The sequence below is a fragment of the Carassius auratus genome, unplaced genomic scaffold, assembly GCF_003368295.1.
Source record: "Carassius auratus strain Wakin unplaced genomic scaffold, ASM336829v1 scaf_tig00028543, whole genome shotgun sequence".
In the NCBI taxonomy this organism is placed as follows: domain Eukaryota; kingdom Metazoa; phylum Chordata; class Actinopteri; order Cypriniformes; family Cyprinidae; genus Carassius; species Carassius auratus.
Genome location: NW_020525700.1, coordinates 45,081 through 72,432, shown reverse-complemented (window position 1 = coordinate 72,432; position 27,352 = coordinate 45,081). Strand labels below are relative to the sequence as shown.

The window sequence follows — 27,352 nt, the reverse complement described above, 5'->3', positions numbered from 1 at the left end:
GGGGTTTTCCTCTTCACAATAAATTTGACAAATACAGAAGTACGCTTTACATGAGACAGAATCTAACAAATAAGAATTTTTGTCACTGTTTATCAATATTTGTGTGCAGTTGGTGGTCTCTTGATAAATTCACAATATGCCAACCTCTTCAGTCAGCGTTACACCATTGGAGCTGTGTGTTGGTGTTCAGGTCCAAAATATATGAAGTAGTATTAGCATCTCTGAGCTTCGGCAATCTGTAGACCTGTCCATATGCTCATCATCATCATTATTTTGATGACTGGTTGGCTGGCATTCGCTGTTTATTCCTGCCCAAAAGCCATAGCAGCAAAGGCAGATGGAGACAAAGAGTGAAATGGCTTTTATCCCCGAGTCCGTCCAGCAAAGCCCTATCCACTCTTCTCAAAGCAGCAGCGTCCCTCTGCCAAGCTTTTTCTTGCCTAATACAAGCCACATGGACATTATGAAAATTGCAGCTTGGCAGTAAAACTAATTTAGGAGCGCTGACTTGAGTGATGAGACTGACCCCTGCTGAGCACAAGCCACATCCCTGTTCCCGCATGCCAGCCTATGTAGAGTTGGGTTCAGACATCCGCATCATCTCTTCCTTCACAGTTCAGTCAAGACTGTCACCCTGTCCTCCTTAATGATGCATGGGTACGTCAAGCTTTGAACACAACAGCTTGGCGTATCCATACTCTTTATTGACATAATTGGCAGTTCCATCGCTCATCAATCAAAGTATTAACATCTTTTTTTCTTGCCGTAATGTCAATGAGTTGATCTCATTTAGTCTGTTCTCTGTACACCAGAGACCACGGAACCAGGAATTCAGTCTCGCTCTCATAAACTTTTTTCTTTTTCTTTTAGTGCTTCGACCACCACGGGCGTATTCAATTATAATTTGGATTCTATTGAGGTGATTCTAGTTCAGCGTGGCTGAAATTACTTAAATAATCAACAGTTATTGAGTTTTTGTGGCTGGACAAGAGGAGGGTTGATTGAGAAGGAGACTTCACTTATGGAGAGGACTTCACTTGGAGCATTAGAGTGCTGTATTACTGAAGCTGATGCTGACTAGATAGCTCTTCAGAATAGATGATATTTGCCTGGAGTCCTCACTAAGCAATAAGAAAAGACACAGATTCAAGATGTTGGCTTTCTTGACTGGTGAGATGTTTTCATGTGCTTCCAGGCAATTTAGTAATATAGTCTCGATGTCTTGACGATAGAAATTTGCAAATAATTAGATCCACATTGCAGTCACTTATTGCTAATTATTATTTAGTATTACTTTTATTTATTTATTTTTATTATTGTACCATTTTTTTTTACATTTAAACGAAATATTATATTATGTTCTAATTGACTGTCAATTTTTGTATCTAACAATTTTTCATATAAACAACTCAATATTAATACTTAATGTAAAGTATTAATATTGTCAAACTCAGATATTGTTTGAATATGTGTGCATAAGGGTATGTGTGTAAGTAAGCCCTGACCAGTGAGATTGAGTTGAGAGCAGATGATGTCACAGTAAATAGAAGCCGGAGCATTATCTGCATAGTTGATGGTGCGTTGGGTTTGAAGTGAGGCGAGGAGGCTTAGAAGGGACCAGGAAGTCCTTGTAAATCAGAGGCGCAGAGAGCTGACCGCACCATTACACAAGTGTCATTCTCCACCGTCTCTTGACTCTCTCTTTAAAAACAGATTAATTCTCTTTCTCTCTCTCCAAACTGTAATATTATAGATGGCTACATGATTCTTCACCAGCAGAATATTTAATCTTTTAAATTTAGCCTTCTGGAGAACCTCTCAGGGCATTTAGTAGGTTGTGCCATTGTGAGAGCTTATAACCCAGCATGTGATGTACTATATACAGTAAGCTGGGCTTTTTCAAAGTCTCACAGCCCTAAAATGCTCCCATCCCCAACAATGTTTCTACCCATTTTCCTTAGCATATGCTGCACCGTGCAGGTCTTTTCTCTGCTCCACTTCACCTTTGCATCCTCTCCACATACAGCTCCAGATGGCCTCCTGCCCCCCAGGCTGGCATCTGCCACCCCCACCTCGCTGCAGGTGGCTTGGGCTGCTCCAGCCCGTCACAACGCTCCCGGACCTCTGCGCTACCAGCTCCAGATGAGGACTTCAGCTTCCCCACAAGTTCACCAGTAAGCTCAGAGCAACAAAGCCATGAAGACCTTTCACGGTGTACACATGCACTTTTCCACACTACAAACACATATAGGTCATCACTACTACTGCAAACATGCAATCATCAGTGAACAATAGTTCTTTTGTACTGATAATACAAAAGGCAGTGAATCTGGAAAACAGGATACATCTATCAGTATTTGATCTAAAGAGAAGAAAGTAGTGGTTAGACGGTTGTAGAGCAGATGTACAGGAATATCAAATAGTAGGCCTAGACCAGGGCTGTCGTTATGAAAAAAAAAAAAAAAAATCTGCTTCTGTAAAAAGAAAAAAAAAGAAACAAATGATTTATCTAATATATATGCATTACATGCTCCCTGACAATAAATTGCAATTTAATCAGAAATAGGGGAATTCTCATTTTGTTGTAATAAATAAATGACTAGGCACATGTATTATACATCACTTTCATTTCCTGGGATTGTTTTGAAATGTATTTCATTGTTCATGTGATTTATTTATTATACTCCATGGTAAATTTGATCGTGGGGCTCTGTGGAAGCTGATGCTGCTTAAAAAACCAGCAAAGATTTGTTCCTATCAGCAGGACTTGTAAGGCATTTAATGAGCATGATTATATCTATTTCTCATTTCAGTTCTATACAAATGCCCACTTGCATTTTCACCAGAATAATGTCATATTCTAACCATAGAAGTTGATGAGCTCATTCAATCTTAAGATCACTTTTGATTTGATTTGCAAAGCACTTAACAGAAAAGATATGTTAATCATTTTAAAACCCCTATTAAGTTTGAATCTATGAGCTTGTGTACTACTAAGAGTTGTCAAAGTTAGCTTTAGCTAATATAAACATTTAAAATGAAGTCTTTATCAACAAAAACAGCTTAAAAAAATCACTTTTTGGACACTGGGGATCAATTCTCACCATTAACTAACTATTAACTTCAACTTTCACCTCAGGAAACTCCTAATCATGAATTATGAATAGTCCGTAATGTAAAATGTTAAAGTTTAGGTATTGGGTAGGATTAAGTGATTTAGAATTAGTCCTAATAAACAGCCAATACTCCCAAATACAACACCCAATAGTAATGTCCTAATAAGCTAATAAACTACTAGTTAATATGGAATCCAAAGAAACAAAGAATCCTTTAACAATGTGTCATGGTTTCCGAAAAAAATTTAAGCAGCACAACTGCTTTCAACACTGATACAACACTTGAGCACAAATCAGTATATTGAAATGATTTAGAATTAAGACTCATATGACCCAGAGGGTTAACACTTTAGAATACTGTTTATTACTTACTACATAATTAATAAGGAATTATTGAAGAACTAACAGGTGATTATTCATTAACACTTAACTCACTACTGCTAACTACTAAGGAAGATGTGCTAATTAATCAGTATGTAATATAATTGTATTATTATGTTAAGTAACAGTTAGCTAGTCAATAACTAATGTATTCTGTCATACCTCCTGAAGAACTACTATTAATTATCTACTAGTTAGGGTTCAAGAAAAATAACTATGAAGTAACTACTAATGAACATTTTTACACAATTACATTGAATTGTGACCCTTTCATATAAATGTTATTAGCAATAGTAGTAGTAGTATGAGAATGCAATATTAATAAATGCAATACATTTTATAGAGGTTTTGCCTGTGTAGTAAATTGTTTTGTGAGTGTGTTTTGTAAGAAATCAGCTTCCAATAGGGACCCCACCATGACTCCAGTGCCTTGTGATAATTTACCTTAGTTTTTATATTTTATATACAGTACTGAATGTGTGCCTCATCAGCATATACCACATTACCATTAATTAAATTTCTGTATGTAAGGCAAAGCCTGAGGAAAAGTGAAAATACAGGTATCCAATTTGTAATTAATAAAGAATTATAAAATAATTATACAGGACTAATTTTGAACCTGAAACATTAGGCCTATTCTAAAGTGAAAATATTGGGAACCCATAAGTAATTAATAAAGAATTATCAGATAATTCCTGAAGAATTACCTAGAATCTGAAACAGTATTCTAAAGTGAAAACATAGGGAACCCTTTAGTTATTAATAATTAATTATCAAATAATTATGCAGGACTTATTTTGAACCTGAAACATTAGGCCTATTCTAAAGTGGAAATGTTGGGAACCCATTAATAATTAATAAAGAATTATCAGGTAATTCCTGAAGAATTACTTAGAATCTGAAACAGTATTTTAAAGTGAAAACATAGGGAACCCATTAGTAATTAATAAAGAATTATCAGATAATTTTGCAGGACTTACAGAATTCTAAAGTGAACCTATTAGTAAATAATAATAAACTACATCATTTTGACTAAAAACAAGCTATAAAAGTAATCATAAACTTTGTAAAATACTCTAATCTGTTTATTTCAGATGAGAACATTTCTTAATACAGCATATTTTATTCCATTTTAACATGTATACTGCCCACATTTTAACTAATTTAACAAACATTTCATAATCAAAAGTTAAACATTTAGAAGCAAACAAAATCCATATTTCATTCCCATTATAGGCTAATAAGTGGGCTGTAACAAAGTTGCCACTGTATCTGTACTTTTACTCAAGTACTTGATTTATGGGACACAGCCTGATTATTATAGTGTTTTTTTTGCTTATAACTGTTCAGTAGTAGTTATTTCATAGTTATTTTTCTTGAACCTTAACTAGTAGATAATTAATAGCAGTTCTTCAGGAGGTATCACAGAATATATTAGTTACTGATTAGCTAACTGTTACTTAACATAATCATAAAATTATATTATATACTGATTAGTTAACACATCTTTCTTAGTAGTTAGCAGTAGTGAGTTAAGTTTTAATTAATAATCACCTGTTAGTTCTTCAATAATTCCTTATTAGTTATTTAGTAAGTAAGAAACACTATTCTAAAGTGTTACCCACAGAGGACTGGAGTAATGGCTGCTGAAAAATTAACTTTTGCCACCATAAGAATAAATTACATTTAAAATGAATCAAGTATAAAACAGTCATTTAAATTACTTTTTTATTTGTATTTTTGATCAAATAAATGCAGCCTTGGCATAAGAGACTTAAAAAAAAAAAACTTTTTGGGCAGTAGTATGTAATGTAATGTGTTCTGTGTACATTTATTTCTATCTTTAGGTTAATGGACGATGAGACGACTGTATTTAGTCACACAGTTGAGGACCTTGAACCCTTTACCGAGTATCACTTCAGACTGCTGGTGTCCAACAGCCATGGAGAAACCAGCAGCTCATGGGTCTCTTTTCTTACTGCACAAGACAGTGAGTTCCGCAACTGACACACACAATGCCCACAAACACAACAGAAAATCATTGAGCACACAACATGTCAGGCGGTTCCTCTGGGAGGCTTCTCCCATAGAAAGAGCAGGTGGGGGGGCAGTGGACAAAGATCACTAGTTAAAGGGTACGCCTCTTCTACATGACCTTGCCGGTGTCATTTTGGACTGATTACTGTAATAGAATCATATTAAGGATCATAACAGACACTCTCTGCTAAGTTATAAATTAATTGTACTTCACCCTATTAGCACATGCATTATAATTACTGAGCCAGTATTCGCATACCCTCAGATTGCACTGTATTATGGACCACCACCTCTTCATGATCAAGCTTAGAGACATCCCCCTCCCCACAATGCCCTGCAGCACTTCACAATTTCTGCTTTTGGGAAGTGTTATCCCTCTGTTTGAGAGCAGAACTACGTGAACAGAGTAACATTCTCAGCCTCATTGAGACTTTTTGTTCAATTTCTTGTCTTGCTGCTTTGGTCTATTTGTTTTGCACTATGTGTCTGTATATTTTATTTAGCAACTTGTAATTAGTATTCTTTATGTTTAGTATTTCCTTTCATAGGTTGTATTCTTCACTAAGAATCTCTGCATTAGCTGCATTGTTTAGCCATGAAGAATATGTCCAAGTAGTTTAAATAGGGATGAATGAAAACTAAGCTTAAGCTTTTGCTTAGTAAAGCTTGTTTTAGCGGCTATGATGTTTTTAATCGTATATAGTTATGCTTAGATTAAAGATGATTAAAGATGGTTTTGAAATAAAAAGGTTTTTGATTAAGGTATTATGTGATAGACAGTATCACTTTATAAAGTGCTATCTAAAAAGCTAAATGCTTTGATATTTTATTAAAAAATAATAAATAAATATTTTAATATAGAATATTTTAATAATAAAACGTAAATACTTCGGGGCATTTAACTGTTTGAAATTCAGCGTAAGTCTGTCACCAGTGTGCTAAAATGCTTTTTTTTTTTTTTTTCACTAGATTTTTATTTAATGTATTTTGTTGAGCATTGCAACAAAGGAAACTGGTGGTTTCACGTATGTACTTTACCATATGCCAAAACTGCGATGACCCAGCATGCACCTTATTAGTAGCTCTTCTAAAAGTCGCTTTAATCCCAAACAAGCGACATGTCAAATCCCCATCAGCATGCTATATAAATCAAACCATCCTCCTCCTCACTTTCCATCTGCATGTTTCTGGCAGCAGAAATGAGCCCTTCACTCCAGCTCTATTTACACATCTCTTTCTTTGCGGCAGGGGTGATGACTTTGAGAACAGGTGGGCATTACCAAGCAGGAGAGAAATGATTGTTATTGTTAAAGAGAAAAGCCCTTTATTTCTTTTCCAAAATGGGCTGCGAAGAGCCTCAGTATGGCATATTCGGCGATCTGTGGCGGGATTATGGGAAAAGTGTGAGTTTTAGTGGCTCCTGGCTCTGCTAATAAACACTCTCACTCATCATATCAGCTGCCCCATCAATGTGAAATAGTACCCGGCAAAGCCACACTAAATTAACAGCAGGAAAGAATTGAGGAGATTCTTCAAAATAATGTGGCCGGCTGCATGATAAAGGAAGAGGAAAGGATGGGCAAGGTGAAATAGGAGGAGAGAAACTTATGTCGTATATATATATATATATATATATATATATATATATATATATATATATATATATATATATATATATTTTTTTTTTTACGTCTTTCTTTTTTGATAGGACCCCAGTGTGTCCACACGTCTTCATCTCTAATTTAGAAATCTGCTCTAGAGAGAGTTCTCCACCTCTGCGTGAAATGTTCACAGCAGCACACACTAGGCTGTGTGCACGAGCTGCCCTACAAAACACGCACATTCTGTATTTATGTAAGCGATCACAAATAGTGTCTGATAAATACATGTACATCTTTTGCCATTTTATTTTGATTTAACATTGATTTTCTATTATTGTTATTTTTCTATTTCTTTAATTTCAGACATGATGAGACTTATTTTGTGACATCAATTTTAAACTAGAGGTATCTGGAAAGTTTGAAATGTCAATTTCAAGTGTCAAGTGCATGAGACTGATGGAGCTATGGCGGAAACATTTGTCTGATTTGTCTGTTTGGCTCCTTTGTGATGCAGTATGTCAGAACACCACTAGAAATCTCCTTAGTGAAGATGTATGAGCATTTTAAGTATTCAAAAGGCCCTCATTCCTCTCCTTTTTATCATTCCATTAAGATTTTATAACTATCTTTTTAATGTAATTCCATCCATGAATTTTCATCCCTTAGACTTGACAGGCGGTTCTGTGAACATAAACTTTGCCATGTAGAAGAGCTCTTTCCTCTGTCTTCTCTGCCTGTGCTAAAGCTCATGTGTCTGTGTGCTGGCGTGACATATACATAAAAGAATTTAGAGGGGCATTTTTTGTGCCCCCATTTTTTTTCCTTGTGAATCTGTTGTATAAATAAGCTGTACATTTTAACTTTTACATTTTAGGCAAATAATAATAATAATAACTGAAACCACCTTTGGTCTTTTTGCAGACGACTACCTCTCTTTTTGTAGTGTTTCTATTTTGTTTTTAGATGTAATTAATCGACTAGAGTCGTTTAAGATATTACAGTGCCTGTCACCTGTTTGGAAATTCTGACGGAACCCATTCACTACAGACGATCCATTGGTAAAGAAATGATGTAATGGTAATTTTCTCCAAATTTGTTTCAATAAGGAAACACTCTTTTCTAAATCTTGGATAGCCTAAAAGTGAGTATTTTTAAGCAATTTTTTATAAATATATATATATATTATTTTTTTTTTTTTTGGTTGAACTATTCCTTTAATTATCATCGAGTGGCAACCTCCCGATCTCTCTAGAGAAGCCAATAAGGAAGTGACTAAAACTGCAATTCATCGACTGGCCGCTTGAGGCTGGCTGCAAAAGAGAGTCAATCCCATAGACTCCCCATGTTAAAATGTCCAACTTTACAGCAGCAAAAAACATGTTTTCAGCCTGGTGCAAAAAAAGATTTTGGTCTATATAGCTAATTTTGCCCTTCATGACAACTGTGAGGGGGTGAATTTTTTTATAACTCATCCGTTTAAATCATATTAAGCCTTAAAGTTCTGCATAATTAAGGGTGTGGCCAATTGAGTGACAGGTGGATTGCCACTGCTGTCACAGCCGTCGCGCTAGGTGGGCATGGCTTCAGCAACCAGCTCCCGCCCTTTTGCCCATTTTCGATGAAGCGGTGACGCGCTGCCAAGATGGCGACGGCTCGCTCTACACACTTTAGGCTTCAAAAACTATCTTTAGGATTCTACGGGTGACGTTTTTATACAGTCTATGATTATCACCCATTTGTAGTTAGAAAAATGTGGGTAGAACAACAATTGCCGTACAGTTCACCTTGAAATAAGTTACTGACAATAGTGAACACTTCATCAAATTTTAGTTCAAAATCAAACTTATTCTTTCATAAAGAGTATTTTTTCCCCCTTTTCATCTTTTCAATATCCTTTACACTAAAAGGAGATTGCTTCTTGAAAGTAGCATCCGTCCTAGTTGACATCAGCCACGCTAACCTTCAAAGCTATCATACTGTCACAAGGACCTCTACAATGCTAAAAATAGTCCTCTCCTTCACGTTCCCCAGTCCCTCCCTCCTTGCCTTGTCACTTGATTGTGTTATTATTATGCTAACCAAATCCTTATAAATGTGATTTAAGGCTTGGCGGCCCGTGCTCTTGTTTTCCCTTCTGCTGTAGCGATTTATAGTGGCCCAGGAAAGGCCTCTCTAAGTATTCCAAATGTCCTGAGATTACAGCTGTTGCTGATGCCTGATTGAGGCCGACTGCTGTTATTGCACTGTGTTCTTGCTTGTACCCCGAGAGCAGTAAAGCATCAATAAAATCAAAAGCACCTGCATCTTAAATGAAATTTCAATTGAAAAACTTAACAGCCCTTCAAATTGCGGAATTTAACGGAGACCAGTAAAGCTTAAATAACACTTTGCCTCTGCAGACCGAAAGGCCGGGCAGCTAAGCCGAGGAAGGAAGGCTGGCCGGGGATGAAGTAAGGAGGGGTGGTTCACATTCAAGGTGACTTGATTGTCTCATGTGGTAAAATTATTTACAATTAAGGAATTTCTCCTGAGATCCACATTGGATTTGCAGGCGAGCACCTATGCAGGCGTTTTGCAGTGGCAGCGGCCGTGAGCGTTTTCAGTATTCATGGATGCTCCTGAACCTTTGTGGTAATTGAATCAGTTAGAGTGCTGAGTAGAGCAAGCATAAAAACCTGTTAACCCAAAGGTCAGATCTGTGCATTGTTTATTTATCAGGAGGGAGAGGGAGCGAAATCAGCAGGGCCCATTCACAGACACAGTCAAAAAATTACCCCCAAAAATAACAGCTACTAGATGAATGGAGAAATCTGAGTCGGACTCATAAGCAGCGGCCGGCTGTGTGAAGTGAAAATGGATGAAGGTTGAGTATAGGGTTAGGCATGACTAATGAGAATTAAACCTCTTTATCTCTTGACGTCATTCCGTAATCAGAGTTATTATGGTAAAGGTCAGTTTATTTAGTTAATCGTAGTGAATTTACTTGTACTACATATTGAACACACTTGGGTTTATAAAACATTTGTGAAAATGAATTGCTCCGGAAGAAAGCACTGTTACTTTACACCAACTGATTGTGTTGTTTTAGTGTACGAATTATGCAGATCAGTTAGTAGAACAAAATATTTTCTGAACACAATTTTCATGGTGCAAGCAGGACAGTTCTGAATGTTTTGGTATGGAAGATGCAGCATACTTCAGAATTTGGCATACTTTATCACTCCTTTATCACTCCATTTCATTCCAGACACCTAAATCTGCTTTTAAAAAAAGCTGAAAATTTTACTGTTCGCCACCATTTCATTCATTTGATAAATATCTGTTTGACATGATGAATAGAAAATATTCACTACCATTCAAAATTTGGGATTGATTTTAGATTTTTGTAATGTTTTTTTTTTTATTATTACATTACAAAAATATATTTTATTATTACAACTGTGTAGTGAATTTGCTTCATCTGTGTGCTTATTCTGTGTGATGTCATTTTTTTTTTTTTTTTGTCATTTAGTCATTATCTTGATGTTTGTTGTGGTAGCCGCTGTGCTTTGGGGAGAGAAAGCATACATGTATTCGGTTATGTCTGCTCTATACATAGTGAGTCAGTTGGGAGGTGATGGTGATGGGAGGTGGAAAGTGGGCCATCTGTGGGGAGACATCAGCAGCCCAGCACGGCAGAGAGAGAGCCAGTCACCTTGATCCACATGTCCTTGCCGTTACGCCATTACCGTGCTACCGTGGGATGTAAATGAAGGAGGAAAACATTACCTTCAAATGAGCTTTCATAGGGCCCCAATATAAATCAGACTGCCCAAGCTACAGAGCAGACAGGAGACACTTAAAACGCAACAAAACAACTTCTCTTCAATTACCACTGCTCATATATCCCCCTAACTCCTTTCATTTCAGCAAATGTTCAAGCTCTTTTACTTATCATTCTTCCGTTTTTTTCTGGAGTTTCCTAACAGTTCTGTCAGAAAAATGGTATGGAAAATTACTGTAATGTAAATCTGCATCCATATATCAGGCCTCACAGAATGAGCACAAAATATGCAATAAACCAATGTGACATTTTAGATCAGCATTATTCTGAAACCCAATAGCAGTGCTCCACATAGCAAATAAGGACAAATCAACAAAATAGTATTTTCTCTATTTGCATTTCCTGAAGGAAATACCAGTGCTTGCAAAGCAGCAAAAGATGTTCGGGTAAGCTTTGGTTTTATGCCTCAGCTGTGTTCAAATGAAATGCTGAATTTGCCATTGGCATGATGCTAAGAATGCATCAGCACAAAAGATTATGTTTTGCTAAATATTTGTATTACTATTATTATTTATTTATTGCATTTTTTATTTTATTTTTATACAATGAAAGTCAATGGGATCCAATGTTGTTTAGACCCAAACATTCTTGAAAATATCTTTTGTGTGTCCCTGTATGTTACAAAGGTTTAGAACAAGTAGGTGAGTAAATGATGACATTTCTATTCCATATATCAGGGTTGGGAATATAAAAAATCTTTTCAAGCACTGTGCAAGGCATGTGGTGTGAAGGTTCCTGTACACATCACTTAATATTCTGTTTAATTGAAATTAAGTTCAAAACTTCTTACTGTTTTATACCAGTCATAGCCAAGGAGATACTGGCACAAGCCATCAGAAGTAAAAGAGGGAAGCAGTGCATGGGGATGCTGGCATGTGTTTTGGTATTAAAATGACTCGACCTGTGCTGGGCTGAAGATCCATGAAGGTTTTCTTGATGTTAGTGTTTGCATGGCTTCTGTTGTTGTAACGACTCAGAGAAAATGACTGGGCTAGAAATTTAAGTGATTTCCTTCAATTCACTACAGACCCTTAAGAGGTTTGCCTCGCACATTGCTGATATCCCTTAGCCACATCACTACACGAATAAATCCATAAATATAATTTCATATTTGCTTGCTATATGCAGCGGCTGACTCTGTCCTCTTTGGCAAATGAACTGATTTGCACATTGCCTGCTCTACATTTTAATCCAGACAATCAGGCTGCGCCAATCAGACGGTGTCCTTGTGCTGTCAGAGAGAAGCTGCATCTCTCTAGATCATGGAGATTGACTAGGCTCATCATTCCTTGGGTTCAGATCATTTAAAGCCAAAATCAATTGCAAAATTAAGATATATGTAGTGATGGATAGATGAATGGATATATGGGTAAATGGAGATATATGATATATCTTAAAAGTTTACCGGTAAATGTAATGCATTCAGAATGATTATATTATATTATGTATTAATTGCATTCAATAACAATAATAATAATAACAATATTTTTACATGTTAAAATATTTGTTATATCTACAGATTTGATAGATGTATTGATCATTATTGAAAATTATTGAATAATTTGTGTGATTAATATTCCATCATAGTTATTCATAATTATTAATATTTATTTTTTTGAAATTTTAGCTGAGTTTTTTGTACATAAATAAAGATTCTATTACTTTACAGTATAATAAGAACATTAAGTATAAGAATTTTCATCTTATTTACTAAATTACATCCTTCGTGTGTGTGTGTTTTATGCACCTTTAGTAGCAACAACCACAAAAATAATGAGTTTTTCACAACTAATTTAATCATTTTAATTATTGCATATTAATTATGTTAATTATTTAATATTAATTATCTTTCTTCAGGGCCTGGATCTATTGACCCTCCCTTACTCTCTGACATCCAACCCAGAAGTGCGTCTGTCTCTTGGTCTTCTCCGTCCCAGCCCAACGGCATCATCACCCATTATAACATCTACCAAAACCACCAGTTAAGTGTCAGTGTGCTAGGAAACAGCACCAGCCACACTCTTTCTCAGCTTACACCCTATCAGCAGTACACCATAGTGGTGGAAGCCTGCACAGCAGCCGGCTGCACTCTTTCCTCTGAGTCCCACACCATACGCACCCCGCCAGCTCCCCCAGAGGACGTCCCGCCCCCACAGCTTTACTCAGACACCCCCACGTCAGTGCTCTTGTCCTGGGCCCCACCACGTCATGCCAACGGTGAACTGGACGGCTACACCATTGAGAGGAGAGTCACTGCCACACAACAGATTTCTACTGTGGCCACATTGCAGCCCAATCAGACACTCACTTACCTAGACAGCTCTGCTACACTCAGCCCCTGGACCACTTATGAGTACCGCATTGTGGCGCACACAAGGCTGGGGGGATCTAATAGCAGTGAGTGGGAGAAAGTGACCACTAGACCATCAAGGCCTGCAGGACTGCAGTCGCCTCATGTGCTGGTTTTGGGACCAGAGTCAGTACAGGTACATGGAAAGTCAGTTTGCATGTTACTTAACCCTTAAATGCAAGGATGTTTTCCCAATCATTATTACATATTCATACATATCCAACACAAATGGATCTCTAACTGCTGCAATAGCATACAGTTCTCGTGATATTTTAATAGCAATAACAAAAGAATAAAATGAAACACATTTTGTTACCTTTTAAAACTTTAAAAAAATATTGTCTATCAAACAGTGATGGGTGAATTGCACTTTTTAAGTTTATAATCATCAGTTATTTAATTATTGTTGCCCCAGAAAAATATAATTACACTATTACATACCTTAGGCTGCTAGCGACCCTAAACACTTTTTGCAAAAAAAATTTATCAGACAGCAGACATTCTTTTATATTGTATTATTTTTTTCTTGTGATATTGTTTATAATGAATAAACTGAGGAATACTAAGAAGGTTGAGGTTAGTGAATGTTGTCCTGGGTCGCTTAACACACAAGGTATGCATTAAAGGGTTAAAGGAGTTTATGTTTGCAAAAAAAAAAAAGAAAAAAGTGTGACAATAATTTTAAATAACCCTTTTGAAATATTTATTTTTAATTTGTCTGTCAAAAATATTAACAAAATGATCACAATCTTGTTTATAAGTTAAGTTATAATAGTTAATTGATTAAGACAATTGTTCAGAACTGACTCATATACAGTATACTTTAGGCTAGAGAGAAAAAAATCACAAAAAATATATATATTTTACAAAATAATATTGATTATTGTTTATTAGTGAGGTCCAATAACAAGGTTAAAAAGACACATTCAATTGATCAAAAGTATTATTAAAAACATTTATAATGTTACAAAAAAGAAAATCAACTAAATGCTGATCTTTTTAACTTTTTATCAAACAATCTTAAAAGGAAAAATCTATCACAGTTTTGACTTAAATATTAATCAGCACAACTATTTTCAAAAAGTTTTTCACCAATAAGGTGCAAATGAGATCTCTGTTGTAATTGTTAGTGAGAAGCTACTGTATTTCTCACTCAGAGCATCCATCATTTTTCCAGTGACACCTTCATGCTATGAGAACAATGATATGCATGGTTTCCGGGAAATGTCAGAGCTGATCATTAAGGACCAACCATTTAAGTCTGTCAGAGTATTGTGGAAACCCCTCATGAATTTGCCCTTGGTCATCTAGCTAACACTTTAAAGATTTTACTTCTTTATTTTGTTTCTGTAAGATACACAAAGCATGCCAGACCTTAATAACTCTTTGACAAAGGAGATTTGAGTGTTTCAAGGCAAACTGCATCGACATCCCTGTAATTCAACAGACACAATACTCAAGAGGGCTAGGTAGCTTGCAGTCTTTTGGCTGGTTTACAGGTTGGATTTAAGGGGCATTTATGTAACCAAACAAGCTTTGCAGCTTAGATCCTGCAGTGTGTAAATAACCCCCTCTCTATCTCTCTGTTATTTGTTGTGTGCTAGTGCCAAGAAACATGGACAGAAATGCTTACCACTTCAAACAAAGGCGGCATTTGCATAAACTTGCTTGAATTATTCATTTTCCCCTAACCCCCGGTTTAGTGTATTGTAATGCCATTATTATTTAATTAATTTGTTAACTGCTGCATTTGTATGTAACTGGATGAGAACGCTTCTACATGTAAACAACAAAAAACAAGCATAAAATTGATAAAATTGTCACTTTATCTCCTGGGCGGGTTGGGGCGGGTCATTAAAAACGCAATAAAAAAAATCCATTTATGTTGCGTGCAATCCCGCATATTTTCATATTTTATTAAGAATGCCTGCGTAGCAACGTAACTTGCGTGATGTCCTTGATGCGCAGGTCATCTCATAACCTGCGGACCCCATGGGTCGGGTTGGGGTGGGTAAAGAAATTTTACTTTATTTGCAGGGCAGGCTGGGGCGGACCAAATAATTTCATAAAAGCGGGACCTGCGGGTTGAAAGTTAAACTTAAAATTAGGTTGGATCACTCCTGCTTAACCTTTTAATATCCATTATTATAACTTTTCTGTCATAATTAATCGTAACTCTAACATTTAGCCAATCTACCATTTCATCTCCTCTCCCCAGGCATGCACAATATGTTTAATGTGTCCGCCAAATGCTGATGCCTCCCTTGATCCAGAGACAGTATATAGCAGCAACAAGCAGCATTTCCTATGCAATTCCATTAGGATTTCATTATGATCTCCAAGGGGCTGAGGCCTCTTTTAAATGTAATGAAAGGAATATTCTGTCTTGGGTCAAAGTCAGGGTGCCTTCGCTTCATCACATGACGTCGGTTCCTCAAATTCATCGATATAAAAGCCTGAGATGATGTGTTGTGATATTGCACTGGACTCTGGCCCTTCTCTGCCGCCTTAGACATGTTTGTGAAACCATTTTAGTTTATAAATACATGACCACAACAACACCATTAGATTCTGATGTCAAATTCTTCAGTGATACTAACAGGTTTGTATGTGTCCTGTGCATACTGCAGGTTACATGGACCGCTCCACTCATGCCCAATGGAGAAGTTGAGTGGTATGAGATCCGCATGCCTGATCCACGCATCTCACACACTAATACATCTGTACTCAACCATACAGTTACCAATCTGCTGCCCTACACCAACTACAGCATCACCGTCCTCGCCTGCTCAGGAGGTGGAGGCCATGTTGGAGGCTGCACTGAGAGCTCTCCAACACTGGTTACTACATTACCCACAATCCCAGAAGGTCTGCCATCCCTGTCAGTAGTAGCCATCAGTGAATCTTTCCTAGCTGTTTCATGGCAACTCCCATCAAGGCCGAATGGGCCCAACATAAGGTACATATGAATGTTCAATCGATGTACAACATATTAGTTACTTGACAAATTTAAGTATTGTTACTTATTGAATTCATTACTTGTTATTTATGTATGTGTAATAATTAGTAGTATAACTACTATATTTGATATGGTTATAAAAATGTACCGTATTTCCCGGACTATAAGTCAAACTTTTTTTTATAGTTTGGCTGGTCCTGCGACTTATAGTCAGGTGCGACTTATTTATCAAAATTAATTTGACATGAGCCGAGAGAAATGAACCAAGAAAGAAAACATTACCATCTCTAGCTGCGAGAGGGCGCTCTATGCTGCTCAGTGCTCCTGTCTACACTGAAAACATAGAGCACCCTCTCGCGGCTGTAGACGGTAATGTTTTCTCTTGGTTCTTGGTTCTAAATAAATGCGATTTATAGTCCAGTGCGACTTATGTATGTTTTTTTTCCTCATCATGACGTATTTTTGGACTGATGCGACTTATACTCATGTGCGACTTATAGTCCGGAAAATACGGTATGTTAAAAATTGATGTTTACATTCCTCAAAGTATAATCAGTCAGTCAAACTAGCTAGCTAGCTATTTATTTATTTATACTTGATGTATATAGGTATGGATGAAAAGGATGATAAAATGGATGTTTACATTCTTCAGTAAAATCAATTCTAACCAAAATTGTAATTCATATGGTAAAGGAATTTCTAAAATGTCTTAATAATAATTAGGAATAAGTCTCCCTAGGTTGTGAAGAGTGAGGCACAACGTAAAAGTTCTTGTTCTTTCTCACTGTATATTTTAGTCTGTTTTGAGCTGATTAGGTGGTAAATAAAGGTCTGTTCACGGCGGATGATTAGAATTCATGACTACTTTTCCCGCTGCTGCTCTGTTTGTTTAACTAGGCTTATAAAGCGCACATTAAGCTGAGCTCTCCTGATTACAGGCGAAATTAGCATTACTGTTGAGGGAGAAAGTAAGAGAGAGAGAGAAAAGACAAAAGCACAAACCCAGCGAAACAGCGGTGCGGGTGAAATGGCAGGAGGATTGTGGGAGTAGAGCGGGCTCTGATTATCTGGCTGTTTCCGCTGCCCTCAGATTTGAGCTGTTGAGACGGAAAACCCAGCAGCCCCTGGCCTCCCGTCCCCCCGAAGATTTGAATCTGTGGTACAATGTTTACGCAGGAACCAAATTGTTTCATGAAGATAAAGGCCTTAGCAGGTGAGATTACTGAAATTAGCTTTAATGCAAACTTTACTTGTGTGTACAAAACTGTTTTTGTGCACCGATGCCATCTTTTTAATGCTTTTCAAAGATACTTTGAGCAAATATTCCATAGAATTAAATTGTTTTCGGTTAATCTTTCTCTGGCACTCCTTGTGTGTACGCTGAAATAACTCCAACATAAAACCCCCAAATGTTTCTCATGTATCACAGGTTCTGTCATTTAGATTCATGTCTGACTTCATTTAACTTTGAGCTTGACTTTAAGCAGCATATTTAAATACTTGACATTTAATACAGTATTATCACAGCTTTTGTTAGTATTATACAGTCTCATTCTTAAAAACACACTTTTCAGTGGATATATTTAGAATAGTTATCATAATCATATGTATTTAAGTATTTTTCATATTTTTTAAATTTAAAATATCTTTAAATACAGTTTCATACAGTATAAATTATTTAATATGTACATGTAATGGTATAAATAATTTTTATATTTCTATATTATAAGATTCTGTGATTATGGCTCCAGAAAATGTCCTTGTGCATAATGATTTGAAATGTGTTACAGGTACACATGGTACGAATACAAACTTCTGGTTCACAATGATGTTGGCCACGCTTCAGGGGAGGTTGCCACAGGGGTCACACTGGCTGGGCAACCCCTCACCCCCACCAGCATATCCGTCCAAGTTCTCAATCATACAGCGATCCTGGTCAACTGGTCCACCCCCAGTAAGAGGCTAGAATCTCTATATTAAACTCATCCTGACCCTTGACCGATAATACATTTCAGGAAAGAATCTGTTAAGACAACTTGTTTCTGAGATTTGACCTTTAGTGCGTCCTGTTTCTCTCTCTTTATTTTATGTTCCCAGCTCTGCAAGATTTGCAGGGAAGTGTGGAGGACTACATCCTTATGGTTCTGTCCACCCAGCACAGGCAGACTCTTACACTTGACCCCGCTGCGACCTCTGTGGTCATCTCTGACCTGCAGCCCAGCACAGAGTACAAGGTCTCCTTGACTGTATCCAATGGCGCTCACAACATCACCAGTCCTGAGGTCAGCTGCACTACTACAGATGGAGGTGAGTGTTTTCTACATAGATGTTTGATACACACATCTTTTTGACTGCCAAGCCACAGGGCCCCAGATTTGTTGTTTAACCTACCTGTTTTGACTGAATCTTTAGCATAAAACAAAGTATTAAATGTATTTATTGTTAAGTGCATGTACTGGTTGAACCGTTTATAATACTCTTGTTTGCCCTTTAAGTACGTGTAGGCAGTCAAAGTCTGTATTGAAGTGATTCATTTGCAAAAATACATTTCTTGATATGTGAATGGAATCAAAATATATTCGCCACATTCTAGAACAAAAAGACCAGGTGGCGTCTAGACTCTTTTAATTTGTATGTACAATCATGTTTTCTGCATCTACGCAAATAATGTAAAAGTTTGCAAAGCATCTTAGATGATATTTAGAAAAGTGGTTTAACTAAAATATGTTTACTAGACCACAACCATCTCTATATGTTTAACTGGATGAAATTTGGATTGAAGATATTGGCTAATTATGGTTTTCCTGTCAACACTTCAAATATTCCTGTGATTTCTGTCAGCCTGCCTCTCTCATATCATTCCAGAAGCCCCTGCTCTCAGAGATAAAAAACGGATGAGGAGAACAACTGATTGATTTAATATTTTCCTTTACCAAAATTTTGATATCTTGACCTCTGTGCTATAATCAATAGTCATTAAGCTGTCCTCTTACACAGTTAATATACTGATGCAGTGATAGCACAGGAAACAGATGAAAGCTCAGCAAACCTCTTATGCATGCATACACACACACACACACACACAGACCCACACTGCAGTGTTAGTTAAATTGTGCTTTACACACTAAAAACTAAACAACTGGTTTTCCATAATATACCTCAACTTCTATCTCTGTCTCCTATCAGTATAATTAAGAACATTAGAATAGCATTTGCTCCTAAATAAAGGCTATAGGCCAAAGAGCTAGTAGTGGTAGCTTAATTATTGTACAAACTAAAGGCCAGCTTATTAAAAGCAGTTGAAGTTAAAAGATCACACTATCCTGCATGATAGTGTATATGTTAAGAGCCCGCTAATTAAAAACTGGAATGGAGACGAGGTTGTCCATGCAAAGTCTTGCATTAATAATACAGCAGCAGAAATCAAATGGAAATAGACGCTTCAGGAGAGCACTGATATCAGTCACATACCAGTATTTCTCATTGCTCTTTTGGTCAATGATGGGGAGCAACAAGCGGGCACTAAGTATTTTTTAAAAGCTGCATTCTAAACAGTCTAGCCTTTTCAAGTAATAAGTTACTTTTTCCAATTTTTTCAATGTAGCTGCTTAATAATTGAGACAATAACCAAATGTGCTCTCAGCTCTCCTATGTCTCAAGTGGCATGTTGCGAAGTTGTTTAGCTCAGACAGTTCCTGAAAGTGAACCCATTTGACAAATGATTGACTGATTAATTTGATTCATCTGAGTTATTGCACTTGATTTTACAGTTTTATTTGCTTTTTAAGAAATATTTAATACTAAATAGTGTTGTTCATTGCGTTTTATTTATTTTTTTGTTATACTGTATATTAGGGTGCTTTTATTTTTATTTGATTTAATTTAGTGTAACTGTATCTATTCAAACTTTCCCTATATTAAGGTACTTTTAGTTCTGCTCTTAAAAATTGTATGAGAGATTTATTGATATACTGTATTTCAGGAGCTTTGATATAGTTAGTGCACCTAACTACTATTAAAAAGAATATTTCGTTTGTTGTTTGACTGTATTAAAATGTGAGTAACTTGTAGCTTCTCCAACACTTCTTTGATTGATTGATTGATTGATTGATTGATTGATTGATTGAGTGTCTGATTAAATATTTGATTGATTAGTAACAATCCTTACTTGAATTTTAGTTCATTAAGAGAAATGTTAGGGTCCATTCACACAGAACCCTTTATTTGTTCATGCATTCATTCGTTCTTTTATTTTTATTTTATAATTTAATAACTTTTAATGCATAAACTAGATGGACATTTGATCATTGCACTCATATCTTATGTATTTTGCAGTATCTTAACCTTTTTTTAGGTTCTGCTTTTATTTAATTGCACATTCCTGAACTAAAAATTTTAAAAACAAAAAGTGGTATGTATGAACCATTGTTTGACCATCCTTTTAAGTGACATATCACCCATTATTGCATGACCAAATGTATTTAGGTAACTGTTAGTTGTTGCCAATACCAAAACATGTATCTGGCCCTCACAAACCTACAGTAAGATCTGCTGTAAAGGTCCAAGCACTTTAACGTTGACTTCACTTGTGGACCTTTGTGTGAACAGGATATCTTCTGAAGGGAGACTTTTTGAGGCTTTGAGTAGGAAGAACAGCAGTTATATTCTTTAGTGAGAGGGGAAGTGTCAGGACCCCTCCTCTGTATCGAATTCATTCCCCAGCCCGTCATGTCAGCCAATGGCTTGTTCAAAGCCGCTGCGGAGATATTTGATCTCTCATCTGTCATTAGCACTACACTCATGTCTTTCAGCTCTCTTTCACAAACTAACTTCACTAGCCTCAGAAAAGAAAGCTTTATCAATCATTCCCTTTTTACATTCTTTCAGAAGAGCCTTACAAAGTTGTCACAATAGCTGTTTACTAGAGTCACATCGAGCTGAAAAATTTGCTCTCTGGTCTTCTTTTGTATCTCAGTGTGATTTGTCATGGGAAAGGAAGGGAGGGGGAAAATGAAAAAGCAGATGAAAATGGTTCAAGCTGTAGAGAGTATCCCCCAGACTGGCCCAGTTAACCCCCTCTGCCCCTGGTGCAGCACTCCAATCCCTGCGCGCTTCTCCAGGACTGATTCAATTTGCCCACAAACCATCTGCGGGAACCCCTGAAGCAAGAGGGAAAGTGAAAGAGTCACACTCAGCCTTTTCTCATTCTGCCAGCCCTTCCTGATGTAATGCTGTCAGCATTCCCTGATGTACATATAAAATTACATTATTTATACACATTATTTATACACACGTTTACTGCTGCTTTATTATTGGTTATTATTTGAATTAGACAACTGAGGGACAGTTATATATACATATACATATATACTGTGTATATACTGTGTGACCCTGGACCACAAAACTTCTTATGTCTTCAAAAAAAAAAAAAAAAACTTCACAAAGTCTTATGTCGCTGGGGTATATTTTAAGAAATAGCCAAAAAAATATTGTATAGGTCGAAATTATAGTTTTTTTTTTTTTTTTTTTTTATGCCAAAAATCCTTTATAAAGATCATGTTCCATGAAGATTTTTTTTTTACATTTCCTACCGTCAAAGGCGAATTTCTCTTATAATTTATACAGCATCAAAATTGTATGATTTCTATATGAATAGTTTACTTATACTGTCACTTCTCTCAATACTTTAAGCTAGGATAGGAGAATATAAAAAAAAAAAAAAATACACAGATCAACTTTAAGAAAATACCTGTTCTTTTTTGTTTATCCCTTTCTTTCTGTTTCTCTTTCATTCTCTTTTTCTAAGGCAGAAATAAATGTGCTGCCCAAAGCCTTTTCAGAGTAGAATATGCTTTGTGTTTATGCTACTGCTGGCATAATATTGGTTTGGGGAAAAAAAGAGAAAAAAGAATGAAAAACTGCTTTTTCTCCAGGCATTTTTCTGTAGATGTTGTTGTATTCTTTGTAGAGACTACTGCAGACTTGAGGACCTCAAGCTTTCCTGAGCTTCATCTTGGGCAGAGGTTAAAGAGACAAATCTTGAGGATTGAGCTCTTCAAGAGCGCTGCGGTTGTGACCCTATGTTTTCATGTGGGCCCCAGTCCATCTTTCTGAGTGATTTAGTGTGGCTTTCTCTCTGTATTGCAGAACCTGAAGGAGTCTTTCCTCCAGAGGTGGTGGTCCTAAACAGCACAGCAGTGAGGGTGCTATGGACGGCTCCTCTTGTTCCAAATGGTGTGGTCACAAAGTACTCCATCTATCTTGATGGCCATCTCTATGAGTCCACTAGCAATGCAACTGGATCACTGGAAGTGGGAGGACTCTTGCCATTCACTGTACACAGTATTCAGGTCTGGCCTTCTATCAAAACACACAAATACATCGTTTTATTTAGCACATATTAAAAGTTCAAAAGTCTGAGACCACATTGAAAATCTAGGATCTAAAGGTTTTGGATTTAACATGGGTAAGTATATAAAAGTGATTCCGTGAAATAAACAAGGATTTGACATCCTAAACGGATCATTATGTTTCTGTAATAATGCACAAATCATTTTACTTATTTTTTGTGCTGATATCAATTTTTTTTTTTGTAAAAAAACAACATAAAAAAAAAAAACATTCGTAAAATGGTCTCAGATTTTGGACCTCACTTTGTTTTGGATTTAACCTGTGCAGTGGGTCTGCTGTTCTCTGTTTAGTTGGAGGTGTGTACCGTGTACGCGTGTGTTGAGAGTAACAGCACTCAGGTGACCACTGTGGAGGACACACCGACTGAAATCGCCAAACCTCAGATTCAGCTGCTTAGCTCTAGGTGAGTCAGTAGTCGATTTATTCGTTTAATTAATTAAATATATACAGGGGGTGGGGAACTAAACCATTTATATAGTATATTTACAAAATGAATAAAGTTTGGCCCAAATCACCGGCAAAAGTAATGACTGTTGGGAAAAATAGCAAGAAGAAGCAAGAAAAATTTGTCAAAGTTTGCCTTTTTAAGAAGAATCGCTTTATGTATGCCTCAATTGTAAGTCGCTTTGGATAAAAGCATCTGCAAAATGACTAAATGTAAATGCAGTGTGTCGGCTGCAAAGATGAAGTGGACTCGCCATCTCCACAGTACAGTGGCTGCACATTTAGAGAGAAATGAGCCTTTCATACAGATAACATAGAGTATTTATTTTTTATTTGAATTGGTTCATTTTAATGTTGACATTTCAAACTTTCTTTAGATGTATATTTCCCATCTCATTATAAAATAATTGAAGGAACATTTGGCATCCCTAATTGTTCCTTCAATTATTTTATAAAATCATTATGAATAATTTCAAAACATATTTTTCCTATATATATCTCCTATATATCTACAGTTTTGCACTGGGAAATAAAGTGGGATATATAGTTTTCATATGTTTTACTGTTGTCTACTGTCTGTTGAACTTTTGCTAACTGGAGATTAGTGAACGTTTGATGACTTCAGCAGCTTGAAATCACAATATAAGACAACCTTACACATACTACAGTGTAACACAGTGTAAGCACTTGACGGCACTAGGGCTCTGTGTGCCATAATAAGCCATAATTCACACATTTCCTGCCGTGTTGTCTCCCACCCTCATGTCATATGACCAGTGTGCTGTACTCACTCCCCGTAGAATACTAACTACTGATCGATTGGCCCGACATGGCTGGCCGTGGCCTACACATGCCCCAAACAGTTCATTTATTTGCCACACTAGATTTGCTCGAGTGGAGTTTAATCAATAGCTAATTCATTAATTCTGTCTCTGGTGCTATATGTGGGGGCTGGGGACAGGAATCGGCGGCTGGATTAAGCTTTGATTGAAATATGACAAGTGCTGCAACCGATGGCTAACCCACTGCTGCAGCCCAATATGAATTCCAGTTATTTCTCTCCATGAGGGATTAACTGTGGACAGCAGTGGCACCCTTTGTAATATAATACTTACGCATTTGTTAAAGGGAAAGCTGCTTCCTCATCCCTGACCCATCAAGAAAAAAAGTAATCATGATTTTTTTTTTTTATTGAAGCCCACAGTAATCTCCAAACTATTTTCTGTCTGTACTTTAAAAGAGGAAGCCTTGTTGTATTTCATGAATTCCTAATCAGACACTAAGGTCTGTCAGCTTTAAGTCGTCAGAGGCTTTCACTATCAATTAGCTTCCTCATCAGGGAGGCGGCAGAGGAGAGGAGAGAGATCCATGCAAACCGTAATTATGTCATTCTCTACATCGTGTGTGTGTGACAGGAGATTTGCACAACATAAAAGAGATGGGCAAAAAGCAAAGGAAGCCACATCACAGAGCGGTATGGATATTATCATGTGTGGAGAGGAGATGAAAAAGATGATGAAAACAAAAGCACATTTCCATAAGGTTATGGCAACAGTTAAGAAAGAAATAAGGCTTGTTTAATGGCTTTTTGGATTTTCCTTCCTGTTTGCACTGTGCAGTGTGCCGCCAGAAGCAAATGTTTTTTTTTTTTTTTTTTTTGTCCAAAAACTGGTCCTTCCCTGTCTGCAGTTCTTTTAGATACCAAGCTGCGGATACCAATGTAATTTTTTTGTTTTGGATTTACTTGCTTGCTTGTTTCTTATTTACTCATTTATTAAATAATGCTAATAAACCAGCAGGATTCCTAGTATTTGTCATTTAAAACTTCATAATCATACCTTAAAATACAAGATAATATGTGATTAGTAAATAAATGTGTTGCTATTACTAAATATTACAAAATGTGAAACAGTAAAATTCTTGTAATGCAACTTAATATTTTATTGACATAATAAAGGTCTCAATATTTTGTCCAATATCTCAAAGTAAGCAGTAGTGAACAAAGATTGTTCCTTTCTGTGGAAAGCCAGCTCTGCCGCATGATGAGTGGAGAGGAAAATCAATACAAGAACTACATCAGAAAAAGAAAAGATGACACATATCATAACTCATACTGAACAGCACATCTATTTGGCTCTAGTATATCAAGTTGTAGAAAGCGTTATATAACGAGGCAATTATCACCATTTTTCTATTATATTACATGCTTTCTCCTTGACAGTGACGGAACAAAACAGAGTATGAACTAAAACCAGACTGACAGTCTGGTGACAAGCAGTATTTGTGAAGGTGTAATATCTGTGCTGTGTCTGTATTCTGTATGTTTTAGATCAGTTAAACTAGAATGGACATCACCTGGTAAGCCCAATGGCATTCTGGGAGGATATGACGTGTGGCGGAGGACTCTGCAGCGGTGCGAGGAGCTGCAGACCCAGCAGGTGTTTGCTCCTCAGGCTCACTGCTCGTACCTGGAGTGCCTTGCAGAACAAGACTTCTGCGGCAAGACCTGTTATAAGCCTGAGACACAGGTAACTACTCACTAACCTCAATTAAACTGTTATACTTGGATCATTAGTTTTTATAGTAGAGTATTCCATGAAGAAACAGTGATGAATCAGTTGGAGTGGCTGGTACTTATATATGAAGCACAGTTCCGTTGATTGTTTTCAGTTAAAAGATTATCGTGTCTTTTGCAATTGCTGCCATCCTGGTGTTATTGAAACACAGCCAACTTGGCAAGCAAACACAGGCCATACGTCTCCACCAGCTTAAATCGGACAGTAATACACTAGAGACAAGCACACAAAGAGAGCACAACTCCGATAAGGACAAGAGCTCTCGAAGCTGTAAAGCAGTATAATAGAAAAATGAGTTTCACAGAGGCAACATGACACACTATTGTGATAATGTGTTATGGAGCTCGTCTTGAATTCAGCATTGTCCACAGTTTAACACCTTGTGAAAGGGGTTTTTGTTTGATTCTTTATTAGTACTAAGTTAAAATATCAGCTATAATTAAAGATGTACATTTAATGTGTTATTTTAATTATAAAAAAGGTAGAAAAGTTAACAGATTTAAACATTCTGCAATAGGTCATTTTCCTATTGCCTGGGCAATTTAAGCTGGTCCAGTGGTTCTGAACAGTTTTTACTTGAAGGCCCCTCATTGTCCAACACTATATCCCAATACTCTAATCAAAATGTTAAATCAACCTATATAATAAATTAAATTAAACATTTAAAGTGAATTGAAAGTTCACACTATGTATGTCCTAATGCATGTTTATTGGACTTGTGAAAGATTCATCAATGCCTCACTTATATCTGGTGATGTATTCCAGACTTTTCCAATCATTTAATCCCTGCCCCCTTCTTACAGTGTACTGCAAGCTTTCATACATATCTGCATCCATCCAATAAACAACCGATGGATTTTTTTTTTTACTTAGATACCTTGTCAGAAGCCTTTAACTCTGTCAGAAATTGTCTTTTAAGGACAATTACATACTTTATGTGCAAGCTTTCATTTTGCACTGCCTATACATGTAGTGGTTGTAATTCTCAGGAGTTTGATGAACCAGGTTCAAGTAGGTTTAAAAGTTAAGACCTCTCTCAAAGGCACATCAGAGAAGGCATTTACTCTATGCCATTTTTCTACTGGAAGCTGGGCCAGAAGGTAAGGACAATGTCAGTTGCTCAGGGCATTACAGATTTTTCAGACTCCACAACAGTATCTTTTCAACGCTATAGAGAATCTATCCTGCCCTGATTTCTCGCCAAAGAAGGCAGCGGAGTCTGGCTAAATATAGCCCGCTGCTGTGGAGCGAAAAGATGGGCTGGATTTCTACCTGCGCTCACATGTGCCTCTGTGGGCCCTCAGAGCTGAGGCATTGCCATCTCTTGAAGAGTGATCCATTGTATGGACAATGTATTTAAATTGCATTTATTTTTATACGTGTTTTATTGTTGCAGGTATGCTGTGCAGGGACTGTTCACAGCCTAAATCAGTCTCATCAGTGTTGTGAAGAGCGTTATGTTCCAGCTTTAGAGGATTCTGGGAGTTTGTGTTGTGGAGGTCAGTTTTTCCAGCCTATGCCTCAACACCAGTGCTGTGGAGGATATTACATACTAGTTCCACCAGGTATGCACTGCATTCAGCATTAACACAGCCAAAGGTGAATTCAAGTTAGGCTGAATAAAAATATCAATCTCAGTATTTCTTCTTAATTG

The 27,352-nt window shown here is 36.8% G+C and overlaps 1 protein-coding gene across 1 annotated transcript in view; it reads left to right on the top strand.

Annotated features, from left to right (window-relative positions):
• Nucleotides 1–1,826: 1,826 nt before the first annotated feature.
• LOC113079563 (usherin-like) overlaps nt 1,827–27,352 on the top strand; it is a 64,154-nt gene continuing 38,628 nt past the window's right edge. The window contains exons 1-11 of the mRNA XM_026251801.1: nt 1,827–2,174; nt 5,345–5,487; nt 12,816–13,444; nt 15,939–16,267; nt 17,358–17,480; nt 18,058–18,221; nt 18,365–18,574; nt 22,415–22,617; nt 22,969–23,081; nt 25,452–25,650; nt 27,095–27,263. Coding sequence (XP_026107586.1) covers nt 1,921–2,174; nt 5,345–5,487; nt 12,816–13,444; nt 15,939–16,267; nt 17,358–17,480; nt 18,058–18,221; nt 18,365–18,574; nt 22,415–22,617; nt 22,969–23,081; nt 25,452–25,650; nt 27,095–27,263 — 2,536 coding nt within the window. The 5' untranslated portion in view covers nt 1,827–1,920. The remainder of the gene's footprint in view (nt 2,175–5,344; nt 5,488–12,815; nt 13,445–15,938; nt 16,268–17,357; nt 17,481–18,057; nt 18,222–18,364; nt 18,575–22,414; nt 22,618–22,968; nt 23,082–25,451; nt 25,651–27,094; nt 27,264–27,352) is intronic.